General features: G+C 41.6%; 1 protein-coding gene across 2 annotated transcripts in view; it reads right to left on the bottom strand.

Moving 5' to 3' along the window:
• Positions 1 to 12,458, bottom strand: part of LOC128686983 (uncharacterized) — a 34,834-nt gene extending 22,376 nt beyond the window's left edge. For both annotated transcript variants that reach the window (XM_070082661.1, XM_053774325.2), the window contains exons 1-4: positions 12,344 to 12,458; positions 7,125 to 7,233; positions 5,359 to 5,444; positions 3,851 to 3,940 (exon numbers count right to left, since the gene is read on the bottom strand). In XM_070082661.1, the coding sequence (XP_069938762.1) occupies positions 3,851 to 3,940; positions 5,359 to 5,444; positions 7,125 to 7,200 (252 nt within the window). In that variant the 5' untranslated portion in view covers positions 7,201 to 7,233; positions 12,344 to 12,458. The remainder of the gene's footprint in view (positions 1 to 3,850; positions 3,941 to 5,358; positions 5,445 to 7,124; positions 7,234 to 12,343) is intronic.
• Between the last annotated feature and the right edge of the window lie 8,651 nt (positions 12,459 to 21,109).

Below are 21,109 nucleotides of genomic sequence, written 5' to 3' on the forward strand. Positions count from 1 at the left end.
AAAATAATGTGGCATACTTTGATCAAAAGATATAAATGATCAATATAATATCGATAATGCAAGAAAGTAACCAGTATTTAACCCTTAAACGGTCCAAACAGATCAACGTTCAAATTCGAAGTGCTACAAAAGTAGATCTACTTTTTTTTTTACATATTTTCAAATATAACAAAACAAATGTAGATAAAAGTTTTTTTTACACGTTTTCACATGTAAAACAAAAAAAAAAGATCTAAATTTTTTTACATACTTTCAGATGTTGAAAAAACGTATATATATGTTTGGACCATTTAACCCTTTGACTGTCGCAACCCCCAATCCTGAGGTGTCTCCTGGTGTCGCAAAATTTAAAAAAAAAAAAAAAAAATTATTTTTTCTTATGAAATGATAGAGAATCTTTTCCCGATTGTAATGACACCAAAAAAACGAAATTTGATGGAAAACTGACGGAATTATGCTCTCGCGAAGTTAGCGACCTCGGCGCTGTTTACAAATCGGCGATTTCGCCCACTTTGAGCCCTATTTTCGGGTAATTTCATTGTTCCAGTCGCCCAAACTCATAGATATTTCTTTAGAACTTCATTTTTTCTATCGATTGAGTACAAGAAACTGCCCATTTACTGATTTCAACTACCTAATAATGTGGTCAGAAATTTGCAATTTGGCCAATTTCACGAAAACTAAAAAATATGACAATTTCAAAATAAGGTCCAGAATGAACAATGCAGACATTCCTGGCTCTAAAATAACGTTTTCTTTGTTCATCAGTCACGTCTCCAGGCCCCTCTGATATTACTCTTGCTTTCTATTTTGAATTTTTATTCAAACAAAAAATATTAGACTTACTATTATGCAGACTACTGCAATGCTGTAATAACTGTATAAATAACATCAACCCATTCATGACTGCATATTAGAATGGCTAGTTGGACATTTATTGGACAATGGCATCATTTGTTTACTTTTGAACATTGGTAAAAATCAAACATTTCCCCTACTTTGAGCTCCATTTCTAGGTTCTTTTTATAGTAAAATCAATCAAAAACACCTCTATTTCTGTAATATGTTTTCCATTCTATCAAATGAGACCAAGAAAACGAGAATACAACCATAAATACTATACGAAAATAGACCACAAAGTCGGCATTTTAATTAAAAAAAACGGTCGGAGTTTTTTTTTTTCTCATTATGCACTGCGTGCTCCAGGATTTTTTTTATATGGTGCACACTGACCACACAGACCCATTCTCTCACATGTGGGCCTACCAGCTTTCTCCTGCTTGATTTGAAGCCGCTAGAATTTATGAGTACAGTGGACCCCCGCATAGCGACCTTAATCCGTGCAAGAGGGCTGGCTGTTATGCGAAATGTTCGCTATGTGAATGAATTTTCCCCATAAGAAATAATGGAAAAAAAATTAATCCGTGCAAGACACCCAAAAGTATGAAAAAAAAAATTTTTTACCACAAAAAAATGTTAATTTTAGTACACACAAACTGAAAAAGGCATGCACAATTACATGACACTTACTTTTATTGAAGATCTGGTGATGATTGATGGGATGGGAGGAGGGGAGAGAGAGTGTTAGTGTTTAGAAGGGGAATCCCCTTCCATTAAGACTTGAGGAGGCAAGTCCTTTTCTGGGGTTACTTCCCTTCTTTTAATGCCACTAGGACCAGCTTCAGAGTCACTGGACTTCTTTCGCACAACATATCTGTCCATAGTGGCCTGTACCTCTCGTTCCTTTATGATTTGTCTAAAGTGGTTCACAACACTGTCATTGTAACAGTCACCAGCATGGCTTGCAATAGCTGTGTGAGGGTGATTTTCATCAAAAAACGTTTGCACTTCAAGCCATTTTGCACACATTTCCTTAATCTTTGAAGTAGGCAATTCCTTCAATTTCTCTCTCCCCTCCTTTGAACCAGTTTCCCCAGGTCTGGCCTCTTGCTCTTGAACTTGATCTATCAGCTCATCAGTGGTTAGTTCTTCATTGTCCTCCTCCACCAACTCTTCCACATCCTCCCCACTAACCTCCAACCCCAAGGACTTCCCCAATGCCACAATTGATTCCTCAACTGGTATACTCCTCTCAGGGTTAGCCTCAAACCCTTCAAAATCCCTTTTGTCTACACATTCTGGCCACAGTTTCTTCCAAGCAGAGTTCAAGGTTCTCTTAGTCACTCCCTCCCAAGCCTTACCTATAAGGTTTACACAATTGAGGATATTAAAGTGATCCTTCCAAAACTCTTTTAGAGTCAATCGAGTGTCTGTGGTCACTTCAAAGCACTTTTGAAACAGAGCTTTTGTGTACAGTTTCTTGAAGTTGGAAATGACCTGCTGGTCCATGGGCTGCAGGAGAGGAGTGGTATTAGGAGGCAAAAACTTCACCTTAATGAAGCTCATGTCCCCATAAAGTCGCTCTGCCACGTCTGTAGGATGACCAGGGGCATTGTCTAACACCAGGAGGCACTTAAGGTCTAATTTCTTTTCAGTTAGGTAATCTTTCACATTGGGGGCAAATGCATGGTGTAACCAGTTATAGAAAAATTCCCTAGTGACCCATGCCTTACTGTTTGCCCTCCACAGCACACACAAATTATCCTTGAGGACATTCTTTTGCCTGAACGCTCTGGGAGTTTCAGAGTGATACACTAATAAAGGCTTAACTTTGCAATCACCACTAGCATTGGCACACATCAACAAAGTAAGCCTGTCTTTCATAGGCTTATGTCCTGGGAGTGCCTTTTCCTCCTGAGTAATGTAGGTCCTGCTTGGCATTTTCTTCCAGAACAGGCCTGTTTCATCACAATTAAACACTTGTTCAGGTTTCAGTCCTTCAGTTTCTATGTACTCCTTGAATTCATGCACATATTTTTCAGCCGCTTTGTGGTCCGAACTGGCAGCCTCACCATGCCGTATCACACTATGTATGCCACTACGCTTCTTAAATCTCTCAAACCAACCTTTGCTGGCCTTAAATTCACTCACATCATCACTAGTTGCAGGCCTTTTTTTAATTAAATCCTCATGCAACTTCCTAGCCTTTTCACATATGATCGCTTGAGAGACGCTATCTCCTGCTAGCTGTTTTTCATTTATCCACACCAATAAGAGTCTCTCAACATCTTCCATCACTTGCGATCTTTGTTTCGAAAACACAGTTAAACCTTTGGCAAGAACAGCTTCCTTGATTGCCGTTTTCTTGCCCACAATAGAAGAGATGGTTGATTTGGGTTTCTTGTACAACCTGACCAGGTCGGTGATACGCACTCCACTTTCATACTTATCAATGATCTCTTTCTTCATTTCTATAGGAATTCTAACCCTTATTGCTGTAGGGTTGGAACTAGAAGCTTTCTTGGGGCCCATGGTCACTTATTTTCCAGAAACAGCACCGAAAACACTGTAATAATACGAAATATTCCGATTGTATGCTTGAATGTTACCGCGGAGGCTGGCTGGTAAACAATGGCACAGGCGGCACATGTGAGGCTGGCTGAGGGCGCACATTGGACGCGTCTCGGACGAAGGCCGCTGAGCGGGTTTTTGTCCACTATGCGCGGCAAAATTTTAGCGATCAAAGCGTCCGCTATGCGGATTGTCCGCTATGCAAGGCGTCCGTTATGCGGGGGTCCACTGTATATATACGTCAAACACGGCACCTCGTAAAACGTATATATACGGCCGCGACAGTCAAAGGGTTAAGGGTTAAAGTGCTGATGACAAAAGAATAAAACGGGTAACAACACCTGTTTCATACTTAAAAAATAAACATACGTAGCTCATTTAGTCATTCATAAAACTCAGGTTTTTTTTCTTTACCAAAATTTTAGATCTATAATCTTACCATGAACTCCCTGATTTCATAATAATCTCGCCCATGGGTGTCTGTTGGAGATTTTTCAATTATTCTGTCACCACAAAATGATGATTTTCTCTGTAATGAGAAATAATTATTTAGAGGTGCATTATACATTACTAATAGATTCGAAAATGTGTGTTAATACAGTATTTAGAGGCTGCAGAATACAAGTACCATACAGTACTGTATATATAAATACTACTACTACTACTATCACCACTACCTTTTCCTGCCTATATATAGCCGTCCTGCTCCACTTCTGGTTAGTGTGACTTTGTAAATGGTCCAAGTCGGACCGAAATGTCGTCGTAAGCTTCTCTCTTCTATGTGCGGGTTATTTGTGTACAGTACTGTATAAATTGAAAATGGGAGACAAACTTCCTGCTCCCTTCCAGACCACTTAACAGTTTCTAAAGGATGCACAGACAAACTGATGCACAGAATACAAAGGCAAAGCTGACAGTCCTGAAGGAAAGGTACAGGCACAGAGCAAGATTTTATTGTAATAACATTTTGTTCTGTGGAGAGCTTAATAAAGGTCTACACATCACAGTAAAGCTCTAACTTTACATTAGTCTTCTATAAAACAGGAGCCTTTCACAGGTGTTGAGAAATATTTAATGTATAATATTATAGACTGTGCAGTCTTCCTCTTCAATAGCAGTTTAAATGAACATCTAACTTTTTATATATTGTACCATTTTAAATATTATTATTATTATTTTTATTATTATCACACTGGCCGATTCCCACCAAGGCAGGGTGGCCCGAAAAAGAAAAACTTTCACCATCATTCACTCCATCACTGTCTTGCCAGAAGGGTGCTTTACACTACAGTTTTTAAACTGCAACATTAACACCCCTCCTTCAGAGTGCAGGCACTGTACTTCCCATCTCCAGGACTCAAGTCCGGCCTGCCGGTTTCCCTGAACCCCTTCATAAATGTTACTTTGCTCACACTCCAACAGCACGTCAAGTATTAAAAACCATTTGTCTCCATTCACTCCTATCAAACACGCTCATGCATGCCTGCTGGAAGTCCAAGCCCCTCGCACACAAAACCTCCTTTACCCCCTCTCTCCAACCTTTCCTAGGCCGACCCCTACCCCGCCTTCCTTCCACTACAGACTGATACACTCTTGAAGTCATTCTGTTTCGCTCCATTCTCTCTACATGTCCGAACCACCTCAACAACCCTTCCTCAGCCCTCTGGACAACAGTTTTGGTAATCCCGCACCTCCTCCTAACTTCCAAACTACGAATTCTCTGCATTATATTCACACCACACATTGCCCTCAGACATGACATCTCCACTGCCTCCAGCCTTCTCCTCGCTGCAACATTCATCACCCATGCTTCACACCCATATAAGAGCATTGGTAAAACTATACTCTCATTTTAAATATAAAAATCAAATGACAAGGATAATGTAACCATTTAAAAGTTTAACTTTGTTGGTTTATCCTAATGTACAGTGCTACATCAATACTTACTGTACCACTCCTGCGAAACTCATGAGCTGGTGTAATTTCACCCTTCTTTAGTAAGTACAAGAGGTCTTTATAAAATGATCGCATATCTGAAAAAGCAGATGAGATTGGAGAGTAAACCTTTTACAGCAAAATCGTAATTATCTCAAACATGAGGTAGTTATGACTCGTGAAATCATATTGACACAATGGCAAACAAACCATGGTACAGGTGGGGATTGGAGTTTTAAGACTCTTGCCGCAAGTTCAATTCCCACCCGTACTGTGGTTTATGAGATGGTTACCAACAGGTTGAATGAACAACAGTTGGCAGTAATTAGGAGATGAGGTATCAAGTAAAACCTTTCCTCACTTAACGACTGAGTTCAATTCCTAAGACCACATCGGTAAACAAATTCATCACTAAGTGAGGAGCATACTATAATGGTAACTGGTTTGTGTCAACAATCTCTTGATATTGTTTTAGTATCACTTTTGCCCCATTTATAACATTTCTGGTATATTTTTAAATATTTATACAACAGTGTACTGTATACTGTAATAAAAAGAATGAAGGAAATCAGATTTAATATACATGTACATTATTTAGGTATGCATACTGGTCAGAGAGCCCGTCGTAAGTCCGAGTCATTGGTAAACGAGTACATCACTAAGTGAGGAGAGGTTGTATTCTGTATTGAATGATCCTTAAGAAGTTAGCAATTCATGAAATATAATCTTCAGAATCAACAATGAAACAAGACATCCCTGATCCTTCAACCTAAGAGATTAGAGCAATTCTTTAGTCAAGGATAGCTAGTCTTAAATTCATCAAACTTAACACCATCAAAATGTACGGATTAAAAAATTTCAGTTTTCACAATTATTTTAGATTTCTGATGATCCAACAGGCTGTACAAACATTTTAACTAGCCTAAAGCAGTGTTATCAAGGGTCTCACCTGAACACAGTCTAAGGACTTGTGATTTGTAAACCTTAAGGTTTTGCTATTTAAAAACTGATAGTGTAAAGAGCATTAACAGATACACAGTATCACAAATAATGATTTATGGGGGAAATAATAATGAGAAGGTTACAGCCAAGGAACTTTAAACAACTAAAACATATTAAAAACCAGAATAACCCAAGACAGTCAGTGTGGTATATTCTCACTTCAGTCATTCAATCCCATCCTAAGGATACAACCCACAACAACCAACTATACTGTACATGTTATACTTATTTACAAAAGGAAAAACAGGCATATGCTGCCTGCAGACCTGTCATACATTTTGCCCAGCCTGAGAACCAAACTTTGGCCTTTTCGTGAGAAGGCATATCATCATTCAACAAACTGGCTGTACCCCACCGAGGCAGGGTGGCCCATAAAGATAGCAGGTTCTAACCCCGCCCGTGGTATGGTTTCTCTTTTTAACTTTAGTAATGTATGCAGGAGAAGGGGATACTAGCCCCTTGCTCCTGGCATTTTAGTCGCCTCTTATGACACGCATGGCTTATGGAGGAAGAATTCTGTTCCACTTCCCCATGGAGAGAAGGTGCTATATACATTTTTTTTAACATGCTGGCCGTCTCCCAGTGAAGCAGGGCTACAAAAAAAAAATCACTGCTGCTCTGGCCAGGGCTTGAACCTAGGCCCTTATGCATGTAAAGTAGACATGACAACCACTACACTACAAGAGTGAGAAGGTATATATTGGGCTTTAAACTTGCTAGTCTATGGTATACAAATTACACAGCTCTGATCATAAGAGCAAGAGCCAGGAACTTACTCGAGTCTCCAATCATCAGAATGAATTTGTTCTGTAAAAGACGACAGGCATCCTCCAATGTAAATATGTCTGCCATAGTGCCTTTTGCTTGTGCTCAACCATAAAATACCTGTAGACATCAATGGAACATTAGTTTAAATTATAATCTACAAATTTGTTAGCTAAAACAAAAATTTCCTTTCAAATACAAATAATTTATTTCCTTTCTACAGTATACAGGTATGCAGTTTATATTTAATAAAATACATGTATTGTTAAGCAGAAAAGAAAGTCACTAACATGTGGTACATTTCAGATTACAATGATGGGTAATAAGATTTAAAGCCTATCAATTACAAGCGGGTCATTAAAACCACATGCAACTTATTCACCACCATTCAAGAGCATAGTATTTTAACCCTAAAGAACAAAAAGGCGCAATATCGTGACTGGAACAATAAACAAACAATCCGCACATAGGAGACAGAGGAGCTTACAACGATGTTTCGGTCCAACTTGGACCATTCCTAGATCTAAACTTGCTCCCTGTTCAGAACATCCACACTTACTACTGTGCAATCTATATCTACAGGACCTTAAATTTAAATATTAACCTTGACCTAAAATGCTTTCTTGATAGTTGTGACAGGATCCACAGGCATAACACCAGACACAAACATCTCTATGACATTCCCCGTGTTCGACTAAACCTTTGAACATTAAAATGGTATAAAATACCGACAGGTTGTCTGAAACAATTGTTTCAGACTACGGAACAATGCTCTTTTCCAGACTGAGGGACTGACCACCTCAAAACTTTAAGGGTGATGGACTGATTACATCGTCTTCAAGTATCTTCTGCTTCTATCAACTTTTCTGTACTCGACTGAAGAAGCCTACCGTGTAGGCGAAACGTTTCGAAATAAAGTTACCTAACTGTTGCATGTGTGTCTTACCTAACGACTAAACCTTTACAAAAATTCAATGTATTTCAAAGGACCTAAAATCTGGAGCACCCTACCTGAAAACTCTAGAACTGCAGACACATTCATCACTTTCAAAACTACAGTTAGAAAACATCTTATCTCCCTGATCCACCCCAACAACTACATGATAACCACCTGGTGGTTCAAAATTACACTCACTCACCCACTGACTATAAACCCAGAAATACTAATCTTAAAATAATAAATCCTAACTAGTCATAAGTTTGCCTATGTTACTCAAATATAGACACCTTGTATTGTGCCAAAACAAAAGCATTCACATTGCTAAACTCAAAATTATTATGTAGTCACTTAGCCTTAATACAGTAATCTGTAAGGACTTAATGTTAAGAATTAATCTAAGTCTGCTCGAAATGCCTAGCCATGCTAGGTGTCCTAGTGGCCCCCTCTGTATTTAGTATTTTATAACATGTAAACCACAAAATACCCAAAACCTGTAAATCCCACATTGTAACCATTATAGAGAATAAACTTGAACTGAATTGAATTGAATTGTGACTTTGTAAATGATCCAATTCGGACCGATATGTTGTCGTATGCTCCTCTCTATGTGCAGGTTATTTGTGTATTTTAACCCTTAAAATAGAGATTAAAGTAGACGTAGTATGTATACACACACAGTTATACACCCGTGTATATCCTGTCTGGTCAGGAACATACAATGACTTTGCATAGCATAAATTCGTACAATGGTTTTCAGAACACATTACACTAGTTCTTTATATCATGTTTATTTATAAATATTGGTAATATGTACTATAAAAAATAATTGGTAATATTCATTAATATTGAACCAACCTCCCACTTAGGCTTAAAAACATGTGAAAAATTTTAGAAAATATATGAGATTACATACATATACAATAACACATTTTAAAAAAATTCTCCTTATGAACACAATATTAATGTTAGTGGAATACATATAAATTTGAGTGAATGAAAAACACCCTGTACAGTATACATGTATATAAAAAAAAAGTTACATAAAGAACAGGTCTACATACCATGGCTGGGAAAATTAAAACCCAAAATTAGAACAGGAATTTATCATTATTTTTCAGTAAATTTATTTATGTACAGGTATAATAATACATGTAATATCAAACTAAACAGGTACACAAATTTAGGTAAGCACAATTATCACAGTAATATGTGCAAATTATCCAGGATAACCCAAAAAAAAGTCAGATGAAATGACTTTTGATTGATGTCCTTGTAATATCCCATTATTTAATGCCTAGTTGTAAGATACAGTAAAAACAGTCATGATTATAACTTTTTTATTTATTTATTTATTTATTTAAAAATTTGAGCACACATACAGAGGTACAAAAAATACAGATAAGAGCAGCATGCCAAAGCCACTTATACTATGCATAGCATTACGGGCTGGCTTAAAATTAACTTAAGATGAACTAAGCAATGATGACATCAGTGATAAAACTTTAATGTAAACAGATTACTATAAAGCACAAGTGAGTATTACAAAGACAGGTCATATGGTTGTATGCATTGTTGTACATTCAGTAGAATGGAGTATTCTGTTAGGTAGTGTATTTAAAAAATAATAAAGTTAGATTGGGTTTTAGGTTTAACATTTATGTGATATAATTGTGAGAAACATTTAAGATATACAATTTATAAGGTTCAGTTATTCAGTATTTATTTGGTTTTGGGTGAGTAAGTGATCTTTGAGAAGAGACTTGAATTTATAAACAGGTAGTGTTTCTTTTATATTTACAGGTAATGAGTTCCAGATTTTAGGGCCTTTTATGTGCATTGAGTTTTTGCATAGTGTGAGATGGACACGAGGAACATCAAAGAGTGATCTGTGCCTTGTGTTATGGTCATGTGTTCTGTTGAGGTTGGCAAGGAGATGTTTGAGGGGAGGGTTAATATCAGAGTTAAGTGTTCTATGTATGTAATAGGTGCAGTAATAAGTATGAATGTTTTGTATGGTGAGTAGGTTTAGTGTATTGAATATTGGTGGAGTGTGCTGCCTATAGTGAGAATTTGTTATCATTCTAACTGCAGCCTTTTGTTGGGTAATTAGTGGTCTGAGATGGTTACTTGTTGTTGAGCCCCATGCACAAATTCCATAGGTGAGATAGGGGTAAATAAGAGAGTGATATAGGAGTGATATCATAAAAACAACCTTCCCCATCACCAATAAGTCATGAACAACCTGTCCCATCATCAATAATAGTCATGAACAACCTGTCCCATCAGCAATAACAGTCATGAACAACCCGCTCCATCACCAATATCATAAACCCGCTCCATCACCAATATCATGAACCCGCTCCATCACCAATATCATGAACCCGCTCCATCACCAATATCATGAACCCGCTCCATCACCAATATCATGAACCCGCTCCATCACCAATATCATGAACCTGCTCCATCACCAATATCATGAACCTGCTCCATCACCAATATCATGAACCCGCTCCATCACCAATATCATGAACCCGCTCCATCACCAATATCATGAACCCGCTCCATCACCAATAAGTCATGAACAACCTGTCCCATCACTATCATGAACAACCCGCTCCATCACCAATAACAGTCATGAACAACCTGTCCCATCACCAACAATATCATGAACAACCTGCCCCATCACCAACAATATCATGAACAACCTGCCCCATCACCAATAACAGTCATGAACAGCCTGCCCCATCACTAACAATATCATGAACAACCTGCCCCATCACCAATAACAGTCATGAACAACCTGCCCCATCACCAATAACAGTCATGAACAACCTGCCCCATCACCAACAATATCATGAACAACCTGCCCCATCACCAACAATATCATGAACAACCTGCCCCATCACCAATAACAGTCATGAACAGCCTGCCCCATCACTAACAATATCATGAACAACCTGTCCCATCAACTATCATGAACAACCTGTCCCATCACTAACAATATCATGAACAACCTGTCCCATCACCAACAATATCATGAACAACCCGCCCCATCACCAACAATATCATGAACAACCTGCCCCATCACCAACAATATCATGAACAACCTGCCCCATCACCAACAATATCATGAACAACCTGCCCCATCACCAACAATATCATGAACAACCTGCCCCATCACCAACAATATCATGAACAACCTGCCCCATCACCAACAATATCATGAACAACCTGCCCCATCACCAACAATATCATGAACAACCTGCCCCATCACCAACAATATCATGAACAACCTGCCCCATCACCAACAATATCATGAACAACCTGCCCCATCACCAACAATATCATGAACAACCTGCCCCATCACCAACAATATCATGAACAACCTGCCCCATCACCAACAATATCATGAACAACCTGCCCCATCACCAACAATATCATGAACAACCTGCCCCATCACCAACAATATCATGAACAACCTGCCCCATCACCAACAATATCATGAACAACCTGCCCCATCACCAACAATATCATGAACAACCTGCCCCATCACCAACAATATCATGAACAACCTGCCCCATCACTAACAATATAATGAACAACCTGTCCCATCACCAACAATATCATGAACAACCTGCCCCATCACCAACAATATCATGAACAACCTGCCCCATCACTAACAATATAATGAACAACCTGCCCCATCATTACCATACTTAAGGGGAAGCGCTAAACCCACAAGGGTCAACCACCCAGGGGAAGGGAATAACAAGTAACAATCACGTTCGATACAAGTTATGAATAATATAATAATGGTATATTAAAATTAGGAGACATGGGGGCTCCAACACCCGGGATCAAGAGCCCAGCATCAATAAGCAACATTAAATCACCGTTATATACCTCTAACGATCAATAAAAATTAAATTTTAAAAAAGTATGTAAACTGTATACTGAACGTGAGGAAAAAAAAATTCATTTTTTTTATTTCAGAATTATAAAAAAATAGAAATTGTTTCTTGATGTAGTACAAAAAAAAAATGTAGTTTATGTAATAAAATATTTTGGTGCAAAAAAAAGCTTATAGTATTTAGGGCAAACTAATAATAATAAAATAATAATAATAAAATAAATAATAATAATAATAAAATTAATAATAATAATAATAATAATAATAATAATAACATCCCAAGGAACACACTGGAAAGTCCTCGCTGATCTTTCTTCGGGGTTATCCTGCGTAATTTACGTTATTAAGTATAATAATCGTAGGTAAATAACCTTACTAACCTCTTTATGTGTTAATTATAGTAGTGTTGTGTAGTAATAAGAGAGGAAGAGCAGCACCGTCCTCCCTCCACGACTCTCACACACACACTGACCGTCCTCGTGTCTTCCCTCTTAACTTCAGTAGTTGTTATAAATGGTAGAAAATTACCACAAGGTGATCATTTGAGACATGTTATCTTGGGTGTCCTTATTGATGTAACGTTTCGCCCACACAGTAGGCTTCTTCAGCCAAATACAGAGGGAGCAGTAGTAGTAAAATAAAGATGTAGTCAGTCCCTCAGTCTTGGAGAAAATGTATTTGAGGGGGATCAGTCCCTCAGCCTCAGGGACTGACCCCCCCTCAAGTACACTTGAGTACAGTTATCAGGTGCACAGACCCCTGGCTGTCTTCAAGCAGGCACTGGACAGGCACCTAAAGTCGATACCTGACCAGCCGGGTTGTGGCTCGTACGTTGGATTACGTGCAGCCAGCAGTAACAGCCTGGTTGATAGGCCATGATCCACCATGAGGCCTGGTCACAGACCGGGCCGCGGGGGCGTTGATCCCCGGAACTCTCTCCAGGTATACTCCAGGTGTAGTTATCAGGTGCACGTGGGTAATTTACAATTATGTATAATAATTTGTATAACTATTATTGTGTACCTGTACTTAAATAAACTTTAATAACAAAAATATTCCCATTAAGGTGTCCCGTTGTTCGGTTGGTAGCGCACTCAACTCACTACGAAAGCAAAAGACTTGGCAGACGATGCACCATCCCCCCAATGAAAAGCAAATCCCCAAATCTTGATAGGGAGTGCAGTAAACTTCTATGGGACGAAATTCGTAAGGCATCTACATACGAAAATGTTGTGCTAATGGGAGATTTCAACTATAGACAGATTGACTGGAGCAATTTGACAGGAAATTTAGAGTCAGGTGACTTTCTTGATACGATCCAGGATTGTTTTTTAAAACAGTTTGTGACAGAGCCAACTAGGGGAAATAACCTCCTTGACTTGGTTCTTGCCAGTAGGGAAACACTAATTAATAATCTTGAGGTTAATGATGAGCTTGGGGAAAGTGACCACAAATCACTCAGTTTTAATATATCATGGAATTCCCCTAATAATGGCAATCAAGTCTCCGTCCCTGACTTTCGCTTGGCTGATTTCATAGGACTGAAAAATTACTTAGGTGGGCTGAACTGGAATGACCTGACTAAGGGTCAGGTAGGTGGTGATGGTTGCCGATATGATGCTTTCCAGGGCATAGTTCTAGCTGCTCAGTCAAATTATGTTCCAAATAGGGAAATCAGATCAAACAAAAATGATCCTAAATGGATGAACAATAGATTAAAATATCTGATTGGTCAAAAGAGAGGCATATATAGGCAAATCAAAAGAGGAGAGGGGCAATTGAGAAATCGATATATTCAGTTAAAGAGAGAAATAAAAAAGGGAATTAGAAAAGCAAAAAGAGATTATGAGGTTAAAGTTGCAAGAGAATCGAAGACTAACCCAAAAGGATTCTTTCAGGTATACAGAAGTAAGATCAGGGACAAGATAGGCCCACTCAAAAGTTCCTCGGGTCAGCTCACTGACAGTGATAAGGAAATGTGTAGAATTTTTAACACATACTTCCTCTCAGTTTTTACACAGGAGGATACCAGCGATATTCCAGTAATGATAAATTATGTAGAACAGGACGATAATAAACTGTGCACTATTAGGGTCACAAGTGACATGGTCCTTAGGCAAATAGATAAATTAAAACCTAACAAATCCCCAGGCCCTGATGAACTGTATGCAAGGGTTCTAAAGGAATGTAAAGAGGAGCTTAGCACACCTTTGGCTAATCTTTTCAACATATCACTACAAACTGGCATGGTGCCAGATAAGTGGAAAATGGCAAATGTGATACCTATTTTCAAGACAGGTGACAGGTCCTTAGCTTCGAACTATAGACCAATAAGCCTAACCTCCATAGTGGGAAAATTTATGGAATCAATAATTGCCGAGGCAGTTCGTAGCCACCTTGAAAAGCATAAATTAATCAACGAATCTCAGCATGGTTTTACAAAGGGGCGTTCCTGCCTTACGAATTTATTAACTTTTTTCACTAAGGTATTTGAGGAGGTAGATCATGGTAATGAATATGATATTGTGTATATGGACTTCAGTAAGGCTTTTGACAGGGTCCCACATCAGAGACTATTGAGGAAAATTAAAGCACATGGAATAGGAGGAGAAATTTTTTCCTGGATAGAGGCATGGTTGACAAATAGGCAGCAGAGAGTTTGCATAAATGGGGAGAAATCAGAGTGGGGAAGTGTCACGAGCGGTGTTCCACAGGGGTCAGTGTTGGGCCCCCTGCTGTTCACAATCTACATAAACGACATAGATGAGGGCATAAAGAGCGACATCGGCAAGTTTGCCGATGACACCAAAATAGGCCGTCGAATTCATTCTGACGAGGACATTCGAGCACTCCAGGAAGATTTGAATAGACTGATGCAGTGGTCGGAGAAGTGGCAGATGCAGTTTAATATAGACAAATGCAAAGTTCTAAATGTTGGACAGGACAATAACCATGCCACATATAAACTAAATAATGTAGATCTTAATATTACGGATTGCGAAAAAGATTTAGGAGTTCTGGTTAGCAGTAATCTGAAACCAAGACAACAGTGCATAAGTGTTCACAATAAAGCTAATAGAATCCTTGGCTTCATATCAAGAAGCATAAATAATAGGAGTCCTCAGGTTGTTCTTCAACTCTATACATCCTTGGTTAGGCCTCATTTAGATTATGCTGCACAGTTTTGGTCACCTTATTACAGAATGGATATAAATTCTCTGGAAAATGTACAAAGGAGGATGACAAAGTTGATCCCATGTATCAGAAACCTTCCCTATGAGGATAGACTAAGGGCCCTGAATCTGCACTCTCTAGAAAGACGTAGAATTAGGGGGGATATGATTGAGGTGTATAAATGGAAGACAGGAATAAATAAAGGGGATGTAAATAGTGTGCTGAAAATATCTAGCCTAGACAGGACTCGCAGCAATGGTTTTAAGTTGGAAAAATTCAGATTCAGGAAGGATATAGGAAAGTACTGGTTTGGTAATAGAGTTGTGGATGAGTGGAACAAACTCCCAGGTACCGTTATAGAGGCCAGAACGTTGTGTAGCTTTAAAAATAGGTTGGATAAATACATGAGTGGATGTGGGTGGGTGTGAGTTAGACCTGATAGCTTGTGCTACCAGGTCGGTTGCCGTGTTCCTCCCTTAAGTCAATGTGACCTGACCTGACTAGGTTGGGTGCATTGGCTTAAGCCGGTAGGAGACTTGGACCTGCCTCGCATGGGCCAGTAGGCCTTCTGCAGAGTTCCTTCGTTCTTATGTTCTTATGTTCTTATAAGGGGGATTACCAACAGACCCCTGGCAGTCTTCAAGCTGGCACTGGACAATCACCTAAAGTCAGTTCCTGATCAGCCGGGCTGTGGCTCGTACGTTGGTTTGCGTGCAGCCAGCAGCAACAGCCTGGTTGATCAGGCGCTGATCCACCAGGAGGCCTGGTCACAGACCGGGCCGCGGGGGCGTTGACCCCCGAAACTCTCTCCAGGTAAACTCCAGGTAAACACTGAAGTCCGTGATTCGATCTCCGGTACGGGCGGAAACATTGGGGTGTGTTTCCTTAAGACACCTGTTGTCCCTGTTGACCTAGCAGTAAGTAGGTACCTGGGTGTTAGTCGACTGGTGTGGGTCGCATCCTGGGGACAAATTAATGCTCTGCATAAGGAACTTTCTATATAGTAGTATGTCATTGATGTCAGCTATAGTTTGTATACGTTATATCATGTAGATGATGATTGTTATTGGGGTCACTTGTTCTGTTACCCGTAGGGGCTTAGCTCAAGATTATATTATTATTAATGGGTTTATTTCTGGGTGTTTCATTCTTAACTACTGTGTCGTTGTTGGTTTTTCCCCAATCGTCGCGACCTAGCTGCCAGGGAGTGTGGACGTGCCTCATACCTCTCTGCTGACAGTCTAGCAAGTTATCCAGTGACGTCATGGTATTCAGCGTGAGGAGGCGGGTGAATACCGTTGGTATACAGCTTGTTCGGGGGGCGATTACGCCTGAGAATGAACAAGTTTTGCTACCTAAGATTATCCGTGACACTTATGGTATTGCGGACAAGGATTTGTACGGTGTGGCATTAAATGGTGCATACCGGATATTTGTAAAACTACTCTACGAGCCAGTGTACGAGCAGCTGGTTGAGCAATTCCAAGATCTCTGCGTAGATGTGTCCCCTGACGTGCATGTGCGTATGGTGGATGTCTCTCGACAATATACGTGGGTGAAACTGCGCAATGTGCCCTTCGAGGCCGATGCAACGGATCTCCGCAGTGTTTTCAGAAGATACGGAGTGATACACATGGCTAAACAAGGCATGCGGGTGGCTGGGGCGTATGTTGGTCTCCCAGACGGTTCGTTTACCCTCAAGATGTCTCTACGCCAGGCCATACCATCGTATGTGTGTGATGAATGGTTTTGAAAACCGACAAGTTGAAGAATTGAGACACTTATGCAACACATGGGAATCTTTATTGAAGAAACGTTTCGCCACACAGTGGCTTCATCAGTCCAATACAAAGTAGAAATGGGTAAGGAGAGTAGAAGTATGAGGTAATCAGTCCCTCAACCTGGATTCGATGTGTTCAGTCCATCACTCTTGTAGTAAGTGCAGCATAGGGCCAGAGAGGTGGCTTATATACTGCGGTGAGATGAGTTGAAGCAGGAGGAGGCGGGATCTTAGTGGGACCTGCCACTAGTGTAAGTAGGTCATCGTCCTTACATTAGTGGCAGGTCCCACTAAGATCCCGCCTCCTCCTGCTTCAACTCATCTCACCGCAGTATATAAGCCACCTCTCTGGCCCTATGCTGCACTTACTACAAGAGTGATGGACTGAACACATCGAATCCAGGTTGAGGGACTGATTACCTCATACTTCTACTCTCCTTACCCATTTCTACTTTGTATTGGACTGATGAAGCCACTGTGTGGCGAAACGTTTCTTCAATAAAGATTCCCATGTGTTGCATAAGTGTCTCAATTCTTCAACATCGTATGTGTACCTTGATGACTTCCGCACACAGGTCATGGTGTCTTATGCTGGTCAACGACGGACGTGTCGCCTCTGCGGTGAATATGATCATATGGCAGCAGAGTGTGGGCAGCGCGGGCAGGCCAGAAGGCCAGCCGGTGGATCAATGAATGACATCCATGTACAGATTCGCTGCCTGACCACGGTCGAGTGAGGTTGTGCGCTGCACCCCTCTGCTGTTCAGGCGAGCTACCTTGTATCAACATGGCGCTGAGTGTGAGGAGGCGCGTAAATACCATTGGTATTGAGCTGCTTCGTGGGGCGATTTCACCCTCTTCAGTGCAAGTCTTACTCCCAACAATCATTAGGGAGACCTATGGAATCCAGGACGATGAGGTGTATGGTGTAGCCCTGAATGGGGCTTATAGAATCTTCGTCAAACTGAATTCCACGTCCGTGTATGAGTCTTTGGTGACGAGGTTCCAAGACGTGAGTCTTGACGCTACTCCAGCTGTGAAGGTGCGTTTGATCGACGTATCTCGCCACTTTACGTGGGTTAAGATACGTAATGTCCCATTTGAGGCAGATGAGGCTGACATAAGGAGTGTTTTTGAGACATATGGAACCGTACATCTGGCACAAAAGGGCAAGTGGACAGCAGGTGCTTACATGGGACGTCCGGAGGGTACCTTTTCCCTGAAGATGACTCTGAGACATCCCATACCGTCTTACGTCGTGTTGGAGGACTTCAGGATGCAAGTTATGGTATCGTATGCCGGACAGAGACGTACGTGCAGAATATGTGGGGCATACGACCATATGGCGGCAGAGTGCGTGAAGCTGAGGAGGGCGCCAGCGCAAACTGGTGAAGCACCAGTTACCAGCGTGATAGCTGTTGAGAGCCCAGTGCACAAGCAAGGGCCTGGGCGCTTGTGGAGTGAAGAGGTGGAGGATTCCAAAGAGGAGAATGGCATGTGTGAGGTAAGCTGTGATGTAAAAGGATCTGTTACTACACAAAGGAAAAGTACAGAAGTGCAAGTGCAGGAGGAGGTGCAGGCTCTAGAGGAAGAGCTTCAGGAAGTGTTAAGGACATTGACACCGCCTGCAGAGGATGTTGTTCCTGAGCTGGTGAGAGACACGGCGGTGCCTGTAGAGGAATGTAAGGATAAAAAACATAGCAGGGTTGACGGGCCAACTAGTAAGAGAGAGTTGTCGCCGTGTGCTGTGGAACGGGGCGTGGTGGAGGTAGAGGTTCATCGTGAGGGAACCTCTGAAGATAACATGGATGTGGAGGGCATCACGAGGAAGAGAGCGGCGGCGTCAGACTCAGATGATGTCCTGACGCCGGCGCAGAGGTCTGGGAGGAAGGAAGAGCAACGTCGAAGCAGTCACGATAAGAGGCATCGCAAAAAAGGGGGAGGGGTTGATGGTGTGAAGCCTTGTGCTGGCTCTGGGGCAGGAGGCCCTGGGATGAATGAAGAGAGGAGGAAGGGTTGGAAACTATAAAGAGGCCTTAGGTGTATGACTGTGAACGTAAATGGACTGTGTAATAGTGTGAAGAAGGAATGGTTTCGAATGTTTCTGTATAAATATAGGGTGGATGTAGTGTTCCTGCAAGAACACAATTTCAAGGAGGGAAGAGTGCTCGAGGTGGAGGGGTTTCAGGTCATGACTCTGCCATCTGCACGTCTGAAAGGTGGTGTGGGTATATTGATCAGGGAGGCAAGCCCGTTTGTGTTGCTAAGAAGTGAGGGGGGGGAGGGGGAAGAGTATTGCGCGTGGATGGGTGGTGGATGGGACAGCGGGTATCTTTTGTATGTGTGTATGCACCAGCGGAAAATGATGTGAGGGTAAAAAGGGATTTTGTATGTGAAGAACTAGTTTTCTTCTTACGTGGTTTACCTGCAGTGGCCGTCGTTGGTGGCGACTGGAACTGCGTTATTAGGAGGGCTGACGTGGAACCAAAAGGGGCAGGGCACGTGTCGGCGGCCTTGTGAGATCTTTTGAGGGATATTCAGTTGCGGGATGCGGTTGGAGGAGGGGCGTGGGAGGTAGAGCACACTTTTGTAAGAAGGGGTTACGCTGCTAGGTTGGATAGGCTGTATATATCTCAAGGGGTTGGGTTGACATTTTTCCGTACAATAGAAGTAGCTTATTCGGATCATCGGGCGGTAGTAGCAGAGGTGGCGTGGGAGTCACTAGCAGGTATATCTAGGGGATATTGGAAATTAAATACAAGTATGTTAGGTGATGAGGAGGGGATAGAGGGATTTGCAACGCTGTGGGAGGGGTTACGTGCAGAGATAAAAGGGGTGGAGGATGTGGTGATGTGGTGGGATGGTGTGGCTAAAGAACGGATTAGGCACTATTACGTAAAGGAAGGGAAACGTATCAATTCTTTAAAATATGGGCTTGCTAACTATTTGGAGGATAAATTACGGGGTTGTTATGCGAGGGGGGCGGTGGCGGGCACTTATCCAATGGATGAAATTATGGCAATTAAAGGGAGGCTGCGTGAGGTACAGGATGAGAGGTTCCAAGCGGTGAGGGTACAGGCGGGGGTGGAAGAGGTGTTATGGGGCGATAGACCTTCATCGTGCGTATTGCGTAGGCAGAAACAAAGACAGCAGGCAATGACTATTCCATGGTTGGAGGTTCATGAATCGATAGGAGGGTTCAGGGAGGGGCAGGTCATACAAGCTACGGAAGGAATGGGGGCGTTTGCTGACAAGTGGTATGAGAAGTACTGGCACCGAGAAGGGGTAGAGGATGGGGTTTTAGAACAGGTGTGTGGGAGTGTGGTATGTCAGTTGCGTAACAGTGATAGGGAAGCACTGGGTGGGGAAATAACTGAGGGGGAAATATGGAGGGCTTTAAGTGGAATGTGAAAGGGCAAAGCACCGGGAATTGATGGACTCCCGGCAGAGTTTTATCAGCAGCATTGGGAATTATTGAGGCATTTTCTGGTTAGGTTATTAAATTGCATGAAGGAGAGAGGTGAGCTGGGTGAGAAGCAGGCAACGGCTGTCGTTGTATTGGTACCGAAGGGTAAGGGGCAGCATACGCTTCGGGATTACCGGGCAATCTCGTTGTTATGCACAGATTATAAATTGTTTGCAAAGATTTTGGGAAATCGGGTCAAGTGTGTGGTAGGGCGGGTAGTATCAAAAACTCAGTTTGGTTTGCCAGGGAGGTCTATGGTGGAGGGGCATGGGTTACTTAGGGATTTCGTGGAGGCAAAAGGGGGGGGAGGGAGGGAGGTTTGGTGGCGCTCGATTGGCAAGGGGCATACGATAGAGTGGATCGGAAAGCATTGAAAGCCATCCTCAGGGGTCAGGGGTTTGGGGAAGAAATAGTGGGCTGGGTTGAGGCGTTGTATGGAGGCGCAATGGCGAGGGTACAGATTAATGGTCGATTGGGTGGGAAGATTGTAATGGGTAGGGGACTTAGGCAGGGGTGTCCTATGTCACAATTATTGTTTGCGTGCGTACAGGACCCCTTTTATAGATTGATGGAGCAGCGTATGTGTCACGTAGAGGGACCAGGGTGTGAGGTTGCGAGGGTTTGGCCAGTTTTAATTGGGTATGTGGATGATACAACTGTTCTGATCAGGGAGGGGATGTCAATGGACACATTAGACGGGGTAGTACAAATGTTCGCAGGGGCAAC

This window comes from Cherax quadricarinatus, chromosome 7 (genome assembly GCF_038502225.1).
Source record: "Cherax quadricarinatus isolate ZL_2023a chromosome 7, ASM3850222v1, whole genome shotgun sequence".
Classification (NCBI taxonomy): Eukaryota; Metazoa; Arthropoda; class Malacostraca; order Decapoda; family Parastacidae; genus Cherax; species Cherax quadricarinatus.